This window comes from Callithrix jacchus, chromosome 8 (genome assembly GCF_049354715.1).
Source record: "Callithrix jacchus isolate 240 chromosome 8, calJac240_pri, whole genome shotgun sequence".
Taxonomy (NCBI): Eukaryota; Metazoa; Chordata; class Mammalia; order Primates; family Cebidae; genus Callithrix; species Callithrix jacchus.
Window position 1 is genome coordinate 14689485 of NC_133509.1, and position 15581 is coordinate 14705065.

At 37.5% G+C, this 15581-nt stretch overlaps 1 protein-coding gene and 1 long non-coding RNA gene across 26 annotated transcripts in view; one reads left to right on the forward strand and one right to left on the reverse strand.

Annotated features, from left to right (window-relative positions):
- Positions 1–15581, forward strand: part of MAP2K5 (mitogen-activated protein kinase kinase 5) — a 279080-nt gene that overhangs the window by 53559 nt on the left and 209940 nt on the right. For all 25 annotated transcript variants that reach the window (XR_013520769.1, XR_013520770.1, XR_013520771.1 and 22 more), the window contains one exon: positions 4278–4342. Coding sequence is in view for 22 of the 25 variants with exons in the window: in XM_054239383.2 (XP_054095358.1) it covers positions 4278–4342 (65 nt within the window). In the remaining 3 variants the exon portion in view is untranslated. The remainder of the gene's footprint in view (positions 1–4277; positions 4343–15581) is intronic.
- LOC144577283 (uncharacterized) lies at positions 8920–14465 on the reverse strand. Its single transcript, XR_013520772.1, has 2 exons — positions 14252–14465; positions 8920–9096 (listed from the first exon to the last, which is right to left on the reverse strand). It is a non-coding gene; the product is annotated as an uncharacterized LOC144577283 (long non-coding RNA).

The following is a 15581-nucleotide window of genomic DNA, read 5'->3' on the forward strand; positions in this document are numbered from 1 at the left end:
GTTTGAGACCAGCCTGGCCAACACGGTGAAACCCCTTCTTTATAAAAATATAAAAAATTAGCTGAGTGTGGTGGTGCATGCCTTTGACTCCAGCTACTCAGGTGGCTGAGGCATGAGAATCACTTGAACCCAGGAGGCAGAGGTTGCAGTGAGCCAATATGACACCACTGCATTCCAGCCTGGGCGACAGAGCAAGACTCTGTCTCAAAACAAAACAAAAAAAAAAACAAAACCAAAAAATGAACAACCACAGGAAAACCTTTTTGTATTTAGGAAAAAAAAAGGGAGGGAGAATAGGTATCTATTGTAAAATTAAGTTTAAAAACTATTATTACTAGTATATGTAACTCTTAGATTCTTGCAGTTCATCTTGGATTGCATATGAAGACTGAAACATAAATAAGACTGTGTATGTAAGTCTACACTACACAACAGTCGTCCTCTACCCACCCAAACCCAACCTGACTGCCCACGGGTTGTTGCTGTCTCTGTCTCTTTTATGGCCCCGCCTCTCTTGCAGCAGGGACAGAGCTCAATGCCAGTCATTTTTCTAAGGTCATTTGCTATCTTGGCAGTTGACATGTAATTGTAACTCTTGTGGCTTTTTCTTCCTCCTCCCTCACATTTATTATTCTGCCTTTTTTTTTTAGTCAAAACAAGGAAACTGGACTGTATTTAAAAATGACTTAGTATTGTTATTGAATAAAAATCCTTCACCTCTTTTCAATTTAAAGAGCTGTTTGACTTTAAAAACGTTTTTCTTCTTAAAAACAAACATCATAGCTAATGAAGTTGCTTTTAACTTGTGAGTGTCTCTTAGTTGATTGTGTACCTTCCTGTGGGCCAGTGGCCATTGATAGGAATGTCCCTCCATACTTAACACCTGAGACAAACTGCTGAGCTATGGTGTTGAACTGGAGTATACTGAAAGGCTGAGTTCTAGCCTCGACTAGCTGTTATTGACTGGTCATGCAGTAAACCTTAGTGAAGTGGGCTAAGTGGTCTCAGGATGCTGTAAAATTCTGTGATTTTTTTTTTTTTAATGATACTTGATCCCAACTGTAATATTTAAATAAATTATTCCATAAGCTTATAAATATCACTTTCTTAAATGATGAACACTTTTCCTAGGCTTCATTTGGAAAAGTTGAATTAATATTCCTATCTAAATGAAAAAGGCAAAAATACTACTAGTTGATTTTAGTCCCTTTAATGAGTTTTTCATAGTTAAGATCAATTAAATTAACCCATTTGATCAGAGATAGGAAGTTCTAAAAATATTTTTTATAATCAATTACTGGGCTCTGCTTTGTTTTTCCTATCCCTCCCAAATGCTTTTACATGAGGAGTGTTTGTACAGCATAATAAAATTAGAAAATTTAAATAAGCAAAAAGAAAAATAATCTGATATTTTTTAATATTTAAAAACTATCAGGCCAGGCATGGTGGCTCACTCCTGTAATCCCAGCACTTTGGGAGGCTGAGGCGGGCTGATCACCTGAGGTTGGGACTTTGAGACCAGCCTGGCCAACAGGGTGAAACTCCATCTCAACTAAAAATACAAAAATTAGCCAGGCATGGTGGTGCATACCTGTAATCCCAGCTGCTCGGGAGGCTAAGGCAGGCGAATCACTTGAACTTGGAGTTTACAGTGAACTGAGATAGCACCACTGCACTCCAGTCTGGGTGACAGAGTGAGACTTTGTATCCCTCCCCCAAAAAACCCAGAAAAACCCCCAAACCATAAAACTATCAATCAGTTCATAGGCCAAAGTTTGCATAACCTTAAAACATTGTAGAAACACATTGTAGGAACACTTTAGTCACTTTTTATGGGTACTATCTAAGTGACATGGTTCTAGAACTTGCTCTTCAAAAAAAACTTGCTTTTTATCTTTATGAGACTCTTGAAATCCTCCTGGTTATCTGAAGGATTCTCTATTTGTCTTGATTGTTTTCCACCCTTGAATTTGCTTAGACAGTGATTAGTGCAATGCACATACACTTGCAACAAATGTTCTTCTTCTCCCCTTCTCCTCCCTGCACTCCTTCCCCACCTGTGCCCTGACAGTGCTGGATACCTACCAGTCCTTGCTGGTTGGAGTGCTGGGAATGTGGATTGGGTAGCTTCTTCCCTTCTCTTTTACCTCTTGTGCATATTAGTGGTAAGACTATGATATCAGGATTATACCATTTGAACATGCCTAGAGACATGCCATACCTACCCCTTTGCCTGTGAAGTAGTGGAGGGGATATGACTGCAGACTGTGGCCCCTCCTGAGCCTAGACCCTACCTGCTACATAGCAGCTTCCAGCTTACCCTTAAATCTTCGTGCCACAAATTCAGAATTTGTGTACTTGAGTGAGTGAAATGTCTCTCCTAGAAATTTATGTCAAGCAAGGATGAAAGTGCAGCTTGTTGGTTAATAGTACAAATCAGGTTGTTACAGACACGTTTAGATTACCTAGAGAAATATTCTAAGGGAATTAGCCCAGTGGCCTATTTGTGCCCACCAATGGATGCTGCTGTTTACCTATCCTTCATCGATCAGTTGCCCAAACAGCAACTCTGCTAGTTTAGCATCTGACCACTTTATGTGCTACTTTTCTTCATGCTGCTTTAAAATTTATCATTCCATTCAGAATAATGAGGTCTTACTTTCTCTATACCACATCTTTTATACAGCTTAAAATATTTTTTTCTGTATTAGTAATATAAAAAACAGATGAACAGAATTCCCCTCAAATAGGAAAATAGTTGCCAATTGTGTTTGTGTTTTATTACTTCACTGACCCTAAATACAGTAATTAGCTGATTTTAAATTGCATCAGTCTGGTTGTACTAAAATTAAATTGGGTGCTGAATTGGCCTTTACACATTAATCTGTCAATATTCTTTTAGGATTGGTAAAACGGCTTGGAAAGGAAGCTGTTTCTGTTACCTGCATTGTACTCTAATTATCACAGCTCTCTGAAGCTTCAACTTCAGAAATGTGTAGAGGGAAAACATTTCCCTGGGTAAATGAACCCTTGCTTTATTCAGTTGGTGGAAGTTTAGAGCAAAATATTTAAAGCTTTACTATACTGGTCTGAGAGCAAACTATTTTTTTTCCAAGTGATATTGAATTAAAAACTCCATCCATTTTCTGCCCATGCAAGGCAGTGCAATTCCCTGGAAATTGATTTTTTTTTTTTCAGGGATTACTGTGGCTTTTCCCAAGCTTTAGCTCTATGGAAAATAACACCTTTATTAAATCCACTTAGTGAATAAAGTTGGCAGTTAATTTTTAAGCATCTGGACCAGTGTGTAGAAAATTACTGAATATATCAAATAAAGTCTGACTAGTCTTAAAGTCATTTGATAAATAATTATATAGGGAGCTCTCTCAAACTCTTAAAACATTATTTTGTGGGCACTAACATAATTCACCTACTATTCATGATACAAATTTGTGGTATAATGGGTTTTTTAGAACCTTGGAAAACATACAAACTGTTTTATGTTAAGTTCTGAAAATGACTTATATTTAATAAAAATTACATGCCTATGTATTTTTCCTTTATATGTTATAATATTTGACTATATGTGCATCAAGTGCATTGATTTTGTACTTTTCCATCTTTATAATGTGATTTCTACTTAATTATTGCTGTATACTAGTTTGTTATTTGCAAAGAAAGCTGTATGTACTCTAGGAAAATCATAAACATTTAGTTTGTTAGATGTTAACTATGGAGATCATCTGAGGAGTTTTCTAGGGCTGATTTATTTACAGATCATGCATTAGATTACCGAGAGAGAGATCGAGAGAGAGAGAGAGAGAGAGAGAGAGAGAGAGAGAGAGAGAGAGTGTGTGTGTGTGTGTGTGTGTGTGTGTGTGTGGGCGCGCGCTTATGTGTGTTGTCTTCCTAAGTTTGACTTTGGTTATGTGCAGTGCTCTTTGGCATCGGTTATATGCAGTACTGGAGACTGTTTTCTTATCAGTATCTCTGACCTGACCCTTTTGAGCTATGTTATATCATTCCATTTTGACACCTTTTATCAAACTTTAATGAAATGACCCAGGCAAACAAATTGTCATTAAACTTTCCATCACTTTGTCCCTTGGTATCGTCTTTTATAAATTGGACAGCAAATGTTGTATTGATCTTCTTGTTCTTGCAGCTGAACTTGAAATGACCCAGACTGCTTGTTGTTTATGGCCCAGAGTTGCTTTTCCTTGACATTTCCATCCACAGCATGACACCCTTTTTGTTTTTCTTTCTTTCTCGTGGAGATGAATGAACAAGACATACGGTATCGGGACACTCTTGGTCATGGCAATGGAGGCACAGTCTACAAGTGAGTAGATAATTTTGTTTAAACTTTCTATCCACTTTTCCAAATATTGAGTATCCAAGTTCTCTGTGACAGAGATTTTTAAATGACCACTAGGACTTAGATTTTATTTCCATATTTGACTCCAAAATTCTGCAAGACATCTATTTTCTCAAGAATTGCCTGGAAAGTGCATTTATATTGCCTTTTTAATATTTCCGTGTCTGCATCTCTCCTGGGTGTGTAGTTAATAGTCCACCATTAGTAAGTGTACCTTTAACTGGCCTGAAGTTTAATGCATTTTTTCCTTTGCTTTTTAACACATTATTATTATTATTAACTTGCTAGCACCCTACACTAGCCCCCTGCCTGTTTACACTTATGCCCAGTGGAAGCCAGACCTTATAAATACCATTGCTTTGCCCTGTGTCAACACTGTAAATTATTAAAAAGCCTTCTTCCTGTTGTATTTTCTTCACTCCTCACCCTGCTCCCCTGAGAGAATTTCTACACATTGATGAATATGTTAAGTTATAAAGTTCTCCCAAATTCCAGTTGCAGTGATCTTACCCCAAAGGATTGTTCATTTTCATATTGAAAAATGCTAGCCATAAAAAACAGTTCTCCAACAGGGAAGTCTTCTTATGCAGTAGTTGCAAAGTTTAAACTACATAATGTAATATCTGGTACTTAATAGTCTGCAATGGTGTATGAAAAATATTCCACTAGGAATTAAAAAATCCATACTCTGTAAGAAAGCCCTGAGGGAATAATAAAACTTTCCTCTAGAGCGCTGTTTTCCATGTACACACTAACCCTGCATCGCATTATGGTTGTGATATCAGATCACAACCACAGATACTTTAACGTGGATATAATATGTATTTCCAGAATTGTAAAATAATGGACTTATTTTCTAATTGGTTACCCATGTTCTTAGAATTTTAAGTTCTGAATAACCACGTGAATACAGATCAAAAACTGCCCTATTCTATGACCATGAAGGTTTACATCCTAAAATCCCAGAACATCCCTTCTTACTGATGCAGCCTTGGTATCGGATTTGATTTCTCAGGCTTAGAAGTTCTTTTGAAGTCATTTGATCCAGTCACCCATTCATGACTTCAGTGCCCTCTGCAGTTACAGCCAAGATGTGAGTCCTTTCTCCCGAATATAGTCCTTTAAGAACTTATGTTCACATGTTTGGATTGTTTTTTCTTGCAGATGATTGAGTATTATGAACAGTTGGTCTGAAAGTGAAGTCCTTCCAGTATGATAATTCAGAGAAATAAGTAATGACGTGTTTCTTACATGTTCCTTGGGCCTTGGGCCTGGCCCTGAAAATGGAGGCCCAATGTGTCTAATGAATTTTGCAGCTACCATTCTCCTTCCCTGGATCATTCCAGCATTTCTTCCCACACAACCTCCAGTACAAATGGGATCTTTTCCATCTTAGTCTTCCCTTCCTTACTGTCTGACTTGGATTTTTACTGTGTTCTGAAGTTTCTTGAGTTCAGGTACCTATAGAAAGGAAAGAGGGAGAAGGAACATGTACGCTCTGATTTGCTTCTATCGAGTTCACTGGAAGGAGCACTTTTCAAAGTTTGAAGCTTCTTTCTTAATGCCTTTGTGCTGACAGCCAAATATAATAAACAAGAGAGATTTCTGGCAGCTCTTTGTCTTCCTTTTATTGACTTCAAATGGAAGTCAAAAGTGTTTCTTTAGACTCCTAACCTACTTATCTGTGTTATTTCACCAAACCTTTAGTTTTATATCACTAATTGAAGGTCTATTGTGAATTTACTGTCCTAGCTTATTCTGGAAGGGAAGAAGCATAAGACCACGAAACCCCAGCAGAATTTTTACTAGACGTAATATTCTGGATATTGAAATTTTAATCCTTTATTTTGAAACATGGATTTATTTTTATAATTAATTAATTAATTTTGAGATGAAGTCTCGTTCTGTTGCCCAGGCTGGAGTGCAGTGGTGAGATCTTAGCTCACTGTAACCTCTGCCTCCCAGGATTCTCCTGCCTCAGCCTCCCGAGCAGCTGGGACTACAGGCACGTGCCACCATGCCCACCTAATTTTTGTATTTTTAGTAGAGATGGGGTTTTGAATTCCTGACCTTGTGATCTACCTGCCTCAGCCTCCCAAAGTTCTGAGATTACAGGCATGAGCCACTGTGCCCAGCCAGGTTTATCTTTTAAAAGGGGGAGTGTAGAGAAGTAGAAAAAACATGCCCATCCCCCAAGGGAAAATTAAAACATAAAATTATGTTAACGTTGTTTTTAAAATTATTATTTTAAATTGTGGCGAAATACACATAACACAATTCACCATTTTAACCATATTTAAGTGTATAGTTCGGTGGCATTAAGTACATTCACATTGTTGTGCAACTGTCAACACCGTTCATGCACAGAACTCTTCATCTTGCGTAACTGAAACTCTCCACCCATTAAACAGTAACTCCCCTTTCACTCTGTTGATGTTGATTTTAGGTAAGCAGCATGACTAGAACGTCTCCTTTCTTTAGGGCTACTATGTCAAAGGGACCATTCTTCCACATGTCCTTGGCACAAGTTTTTTAATTTGCTAGAATGCTGTGTGTGATGTTAGCAACTTATCCTAAGAACTCATTTCGCTACCATTGCTAATGCTTACTGTGAGGGTTATAAGATGTGGATGTTTTTGACATGATTGCTTATGGATGGTAAATGACAGTATCTTGATAATTTTAGTGCTTATTTAGTAGATTTCTTATAAAAAGAAATTTCATGGCCGGGCACAGTGGCTCATGCCTGTAATCCCAGCACTTTGGGAGGCCGAGGTGGGTGGATCATGGTCAGGAGACAGAGACCATCCTGGCTAACACAGTGAAACCCTGTCTCTAGTAAAATACAAAAAATTAGCCTGGTGTGGCGGCATGCACCTGTAGTCCTAGGTACTTGGAAGGCTGAGGCAGGAGAATCGTTTGAACCTGGGAAACAAAGGTTGCAGTGAGCAGAGATCGCAACACTGCACTCTAGCCTGGGCAGCAGAGCAGGACTCTGTCTCAGAAAAAAAAAAAAAAAAAAAACTTCATTTACCGTATTGCTTGTATGATTCTTAAGAGGGGAGGTGAAGATGTCAAATTGCATAACCCCTTGTCATTGATCATTGGGTATCTTTTTTGCCTGGGCTTCAGCGTGTATTATTGTTCTTATATCCCTGGCTTTTAGTACAGCATAAAGAAATGGTACAATCATCAAAAAATGAGGATCTGCTTTACTAATGTCTATAAAAGTAAGTGTTTGATGTGTTATGATTGAGTTTCTTCTACACTAAGTTTACCTTAATGGTGTTGATGATGAAAATTGTGGTTCTTTCAAACAGAATGATTACATTATAGGCTATGCTACATAAACTAGATGAAGAAAATATTGGAAAATCCACTCATTGGTAACAAAACTGCCTAATGGGCTTATTCCATTTTTTTTTCTTTGAAGTATAATAAAGCTAGTAAGTACAAAGCAGAAGTTGAATAATGCAGTCTTATTCACTTCACTTGATGGAATGTTGGGAATTTCAAGGGAGGTTATAATCATGTGTAGTTACCATGTATATTATTTAACAGTTGATACATTTTCGTCCTTTAAGTGTAGATGTCCTTCACAGTTGCACAATATGAAATTCTGGCCCCACACATTTAAACCAAATAGTAATATGAATTTCTGTGTGCTGTGTTCTGTATTTATGAGAGTGACTCAGGCAGGTAATTTTAAGTTGGTATTTCTTGGATTACTAATTTGGGCTACATGGAATGTAAAGGAATACATTTACATTAAATGTGTAATGTAATGTACATTACATTAAAGTGTGGCCCAAGCCTAGGAAGAAGAAAAGTTTAGGGAAAGGTAATGAGTATATATTTTTGTTGTTGCCCCATTTCCTAAAGTGCTGCAAGTTGCTCCAAAAAAATAAATTCAGGAGAGACACATGTTCTAGTTCCCTCTGAGAAATTCACACGAATCTCAAAAACTTTGAGAAAGTAGAGAATAGTATTGTGTTATGGTTAAGTGTGAGAGCTCGGAGTTTGAATCCTGCCTCTGTCATTAGCTGTGTAACCTTCAGCAAGTTTTATAATGCCTTATGCTTCAGTTTTCCCATCTATAGGATGGGGATAATAATAATATTTAGGTTGTTGTGAGGTTAAATGAGATCATCCATAAAAGGCTTAGCACCATGACTGAAACTTACTCATTGTTAACTACTGGTAATGGTAGTACTAATAATAGAAAAATTATTTACGTTTTGTACTTCCTACCCTGACTTGGCCATGGGACTCTTTTTGACGAACATTTATAAACATCTCACAGAATTCTTGTGTTGAACTAACTTTGAGAAATTCTGCCTTTATATTACATACATTGTGCATCTATGTTTTCTTCTATTCTGTAGTTGTTTGATAAATAATAATATCTTACATATTATCTTAAATATAATGATTTTTTTAAGTTTCAAAATGTTTTTTAATCCTAATTTATTTTCGGATTGCAATAGGACAGCTGGTATAATGTTAAGCCCATTTTACCACTGAAAAAACTAGGGCTTGTCGTGTGGCCATTCAGCGGCAAAGCCAGATCCCTACACAGCATTTCTTTTCTTTTTGCTTGGTGTTCTTCCCCCAGGCAGTGTTGTCTCAAGGTCAAGCAGAGTCCATTTTGTTTTCTTGTGTTTCCTCGTGTACCCAGCAGAGTTTTAAGGATAAAATAGATCCTTGGTACCTCTTGGCTGAAATGACAAAGAGGCAAGTAGAGGGTTTAGTGGGGCTCTTTAATGGAATCTTCCTCATATCTAGCTACTGTGAGGGGCTGTACCACATTCACCTAGAAGAAGCAGAATACCCAAACAAAGGAGATTGATATTCGAATTATTCACTTTCTTGAAAATGTTAAAACGCTCAGTGCTTACTGTCTGTTGACTCACTGGTCACTGTCTCCTTTTCTTGGATAGTATGTCACATAGAAATGAAAGTAATTAACAGGCACAGTGACTTTGGAAACATCGTTTGACTCCAAAGCCAGTCTCTCAGACTCCTTCCTTGGCATATCATTTGATGGCGTCACTCAAACTTTGGGTCTAGAAATGAAGTCATATTTCAGTTGTAGGATTAAATCATGCTAGGTCAGTTGGCCAGCAATCACTGAAGGATTATCTTCTATATTATTTTTTTCTTACTGCCAGTTATTCAAGCTGTGACTCATATTTTCAGCTTTGGGGCCAGATGATCTAACCTCAAGATGTTTGAAAACTGAATTTTCTACCTCGAGCCCCTGCCCACAGGATGGAATAAGAGTCTGATCTGGACTTGAGGTAGAATTTTCTCAGTGATATAATGGTTCGTATATATACTGCCTTCACGGTGTTTTGAAGGTTGGAAGTATATTGTTATTTAGGAATTAATTTGAACCTACCTAGAGACAATAAGAGGAGGGAGGGGATTCTAATTCTCAAAGGTGTTGGTCTCTTCTCCTTTCTGTTGCCTTATCTAAAAAGAGATACTTGCTGGGCAGTGGGCTGGGGATGGTCCTTGGAGGTGACCACTGAGATCCTGTGCTTATTAGATTGTCTTTTGCACTTGTGATATGACTGTAGAGGCCAACTAAAACATTAAGTTAGTGTTTGGGGGCTGGAACCATATTAACTCATTAGAGTAGCATGATTTATTTAATGAAAATTAGAAACACTGATGGTCATTTATATAAAATGAGAAGGTGCTTAAATTGTCTAATTAAATGCTGTTTAGTAAACAGAATATTTTAAAACATTAAATTCCTTAGGGGAAACAGAACGAAAAGAGTCCTTGATAGCGAAAATATTGGGAACCACATAGTACCTAGAAAACCTGGACTTACTCTTTCACCTGCCAACCTGAAGGTGTGAAACTTAAAGAGAGCAAGAGGTCTGGACGCAGCTTCACTTGTGTCTGTGTCAGTGGCCCTACTCCTTTATGTATTTTTCCATGATGTATATCTTGTAAATTAAGAGTAGTTTTTAAATGGTTTTAAAATTGACCTGAAAGCTAGGATGATGGTTTGATTTATTTTGACTTTAAATTTCTAATCCCATAAAGAGTCTTTTCCTTGCAGCCAAGATCATAATTTAAACACACAAACAAGACATCATCCTAATGCAAAATTAAATGTTTGTATATGGCTGGATTGCATTATAGTATCATGTGACAAGCAAAGATATTAATGTTTTCAGAAAATCAATGAAGATTTGTCAAATAAAATTAATTATGTATGTTTCCTTCTGTCAGCATTCGCTATTACAGGTTTGTTTTTGCGATAATGTGTATTGTATTGATTCGAACCTAAGGGATGCACCTGAGCTCATGGTTCTCTGTACCTTTCCCACCTTTGCTTTTCCCCACCCTTCCATGTTCCTATAACTTCACACATGCTCATATCCATTATGGCAATGATGGATTATTGGCATTCAGCCAACATGACAGGATGTCACAGGTCGCTGAGCAGAGATTTTCAGACTCTGTTTCCACACGAATTAACTATTATTGAAAATGTTTATTGAGATTGAAGTATTGATCATTTTCTGCTAACCTTGGCTTAAGGGAAGGAAGAAGAGACAGTAGTGTTTTTGAAAGACACTCCATTTCATTTTTAAAAATCTCATTTATTTAGCCTTTTTTTCTTTCTGTTTTATAGCCTTTATTGTTTTATTGCTTGGAAAAGGGTATCTTGGTTTTATTTTTTATGACAGTGTAATTATACTTCACAAATGCACTTGATTACTGTGGGTAACAAAATTGTTCTACTATATTGGTTTGACCAATATTGCTATACAAACAACTTTTCAGTCAGTTGAGTCTGGTAAAAATCAATACATTATGGTAATATTTCAAGTAAGAATTTGCTGAATCTAAGTGTTTCAACCTCATCTCCTTTCAGGGGAAAAAAATAGTTTTGAAGTGGCAAGACTTCTTTCTAATGTTTTAATAAAAATCTTTTATTTATAAAGATGTTTAAAGTCCCCAGCAAAAGTGGTTGTGAACAGGTAAATATTACCTTAGCACAATTCTGTGTTAAAGGGTAGAAGAGAACTAGTTTCCATTTGAAATCTATTCCCTGCCACGCCAAGAAGGCATAACATCAGGGATTAACATAGTCTGTCACTTTTGGATTCTGGATTCCTGTATGTAGTTCTGGATGCTGAGTTTACAGACATGTGGACAGTTCAGAGAGCACCCAGAGGAGCAATGGAGAGAATAGTGAGGGATGGGGGAATTGTTCAGTCCTTCATTCATCTGTCCAGCAGCCAAGTTCTGAGCATGCTCTGTGTAGAGGATACTGTGTCAGATGCTGGGGACAGACTAGCCTTATAAAACTTGTGTCTGGATAGATGCAGAAGTTCTGTCCCCAAGTATGCACAGGACCTCACAGTGTGGACCTCCTGTCTGTGTATGGTGCACAGATCTGGGGGACTGAGGAAGGAATGATAGCTTTTAGCGCTTTCCTCAGGAAGGATCAGGAAAGCCCTCCTGGAGGAACTGGCATTTGAGCCGAGAAGTGTTCAAAAGGAATTGGCTAACTTTTCTCTGAGGAAGAGAAGATTAAAGGGCTCTATGACAGCTGATTTAAAGTTGGAAGGGCATTTCTGTAGATGAGGAACAGGTTTGCTTTGTGTTCTTCTGAAGACTAAACAGAAATTACCTGTCTTGAATGTCTCTGTGACAGTTGGCCTTTGGTTAGAGTGATTAATGTACTCTTTCTACTCTTCTTCCCACTGGGTTGTGTTCCCTAGAGGACAGTCATGTCTAGGGTATCTTGGTGGGAGTCCTCACAGGGCCCAGCGCGGTGCCTTACCTACTGTAGGCACTTAGTGAGTGTTTCAGGGATTTACCTGCAGAGGCAGATTCTTCACAGCCTAAGGATGGGCACAATATGTTGTTCATTGCTGGGTGACTATGGGAAGTGGTCAACTCCTCTACCTTAAGCAGAATGATGTGGCTGTTGTTCAGAACTGCTGAGAAAAGAATTCCCACTTAGACCTGGACATGAGATGACTGCACAGGTTTCTCCCAAGTCTAAAGTCCCAGAATTGAATTCAGCATTCAGTTACCACAAAAATCTTATGTCAGGTGTTGCTTGGTTTTGTTTTGTATATGTTCATTTATTCACTGAACATCCTGTCACTGTGCCGAGGACTGTTCTGAGCACGTGCAGTCCCGTTGTGAATGAGATAGGCAAGGTCCCTATTCGGAGCTCACGCTAGTGGGGCACACAATAATCATGGCAATAAATACTAAAGTAAGATTATATCAGACCTTGCAAGTTCTATAAAAAATGTAGAAGAGGTGCTCACAAAGACCTGAAGAGGTGCTGTTTGAGCTGAGACCTAAAGACAGGAAGGAATCAGTTAAGGGACAGTGTAGGAGAAGAAACCTATAGGCAAAAGTAATCACTCAGGCAGAAGCCCTAAGATTAAGATAGACATGAATTTGTGTAATTGGAGTAGGGTAAGCTCTGGAGAGGGTGGAGAGATGGACAGGGCTTGATCTTTCTGGGTCTTTTAGTCCTTGCAAAATCCTTGCTAAGTAGGTAAGTTAGCCACTTTTTACTTATGAGAAAGATAAAGCTTGGAAGGGCTACGTGGCATGCCCAAGATCGAGTCAAGACTAAAACTCAGGTCTTCTGACACCTGCTTCCCAAGCCAAGGTTTTTCTGTTCGCCATTCACTCTGTGAGTTTCCTAATTTTTAACCCAAATTATTTTTGGATGGAAGATATAAAATCAGTATATAAATGTAAAAGTCAGTGATATATCATCTTGAGGTGTTAATTTTAGAGGCTTGTTAGTAGATATTGAAATAACCATTTCTTGGCTGACAGTTAAGACAACATAACTTGTTATCTGGCCTACCCTTTGGGCCTCCTTACGTACCAAAAACTTATAATTTAATAATTGAGTCTCTGGATTAATTGTATGGTTGTGCTAGTGGAGGTGGTGTATTTCTTGATTTATAAGACACATTACATTTTTATAGCTATTTTACAGTATTTGATGTGTTAGAAAATTGTAGTCTCTCGGTTGGCATATTGCACGAGCAAATATTTGTATACCATCGCATCTAGGGTATTTACTTAAATTGCTTTTTTGGAAAATAATTCACTGGAAAGTCCAAAAGGCATTTACTGTGTATAACTTTCTGCCACAGTTTTTTTTCCTTTTCTCTGTCATTGGTATCTTTGATGTAGGAGACCATGTTTCTGTTAAATTGCTGCCTTACTAGAGTGAAGTATGTTTAGGTTCTGATTTGTACACTAACATTGAATTGGAGGAGCAGGTTGTGAAATTATAGGGGAAATGGCAATAGAGATTTAGGTTGTGGGTACTAAGCATTAAATTTTTTTTAAAAAAAACAACATTAATTTGCTTTTCAAATGTGATTTTATATTATGTTGTCTTCTTGACCCTAAAATTTCCATACTTTTCCTTGTCAGTATGGCAAAAAGAAAGAAAAAAAGAGTACAGTACTATTGCTAGAAGCAGTTAATGGTTTTTGTTTTGTGAATTTAAAGAATAAAATGAAAAAGGTTCATACAAAATTAGAAGTTGCTGTAGGGCACAATCAATATTGCATTTTAACAAGCTTAATGTATTTGGAAGATATGTATTGTATGAGGTTCTCAAGCATACTGATTCTGTTACAACGGTTAAACTGTAGCAGCAAAATGTAACAATATACTTAGTCAATAAACATAAAACTCATTAAACCATAAGAAAATTTTCAGAAAATTTCCCTAAAAACTATGAGTAAAATGTATTTTTACATGGCCTCAGCAACAGAATATATATAGCCAATGAAACTTTGTAAGCGGTGGAGAAAACCATACATGGGATAAAATTATAGAATGAATTTTTACCTTAGTTAAAGTTAAGTTCGTGTACACCATTTATTTCTTTTCTCTTTTAACTTCTTTTGGAGGTGATCCGTAGTATTTTCAAAGCACAACCGCTGGGGTAACTGACTGAAGGGACAAATGAGAAGTTGCTCTGCTCTTTTGCAGTCTCAAGTGAAACGTTTCAAGGCCCTGCCTGCCTCCATACATGCAAGATGCAAGAGGCACTGAGAGTCACAGTGGGACCCAATCACAAGCCTCGTATTATGGGCCCAGCTGTGTGAGAATGTAGCTGAGCACAGTAGGTATCGCCATCCTCATTTGATTTATGAAGAAACTGAAACACCGATAAATGAATGGATTTCCCTGAGGATTCAGAGCAAGTCAAAGACAGGACCACACTGAAACCCAGGCTTTCTTATTTCTTGGTCCATTCCTAGTAAATAATTACAGGTTGGCTCTATGAGGTGCTAAAATAAACAGGATATATGCAAACCTGAGAATTTCTGCCAGCAGTCTCTAAGCAGAGATACTTCAGTTGTACTTTGTATTTTTATTTTGTGCACCAGGCACACGTATCTTATAGAAGACTCATATGAACACACGGCTGTCGCCCTTCCTCCTTCCTTCCCTAGAACTTGTAATCTTTGAATAACTGATTAGCCCAATGTCAGAAATGTTTATGCTGATCTCTGAACCTCATTCAGCTCAACAGATGACTCCATGGAAATTTTATCTTTGGTTTTCTTTTTTTTCACTGCCGTAAATTTGTGAGTTAGTTTATGAGTGTGTTTAAATCATTTGTAGAATCTAAATGTTTTGGGCTTGCTAGTCTTTATAAGGAAGTTAGTTTCCCTCCTCTCACGTAGACTACTTTCTGCTTTCTCCTCCTATTTATCATATTTTAAAAGCATATGTGACACTGTTAAGTTTTAATCTTCTAAATGGATTGGAGAATAGCACCTTCCCTTGACTGACCTCAAAGGATTTTAAAAAACAGAATGTTACTTAATTTTTGAGGGAGAATGTTTTAACACAGTTTCTATATTTTTGGAGTTCAACAAATATATCTCAAAAAGAACATTGGTAGAATTGGGTTTAAAGTCCAAATACTTTCCTTTTGTTATCGGGAACACAGCTCATCAACGTAGAGGCACAGTATCATGTGCAGGGAAGTCCCCCAGATGCCTCCTTATTATTGGTTTAAAGATGACGGTCCCTCGATGGTATAAGATATGATGGTAGTTTGTGTTGGTCAGTTTTTATGTTAAAGGAAAAAGTCTGTCCTGGTTTCTTTTGACCCTAGTCATGATATGCCCATTTCATGAAGTCTTTTATGCACAAAAGTGCACAA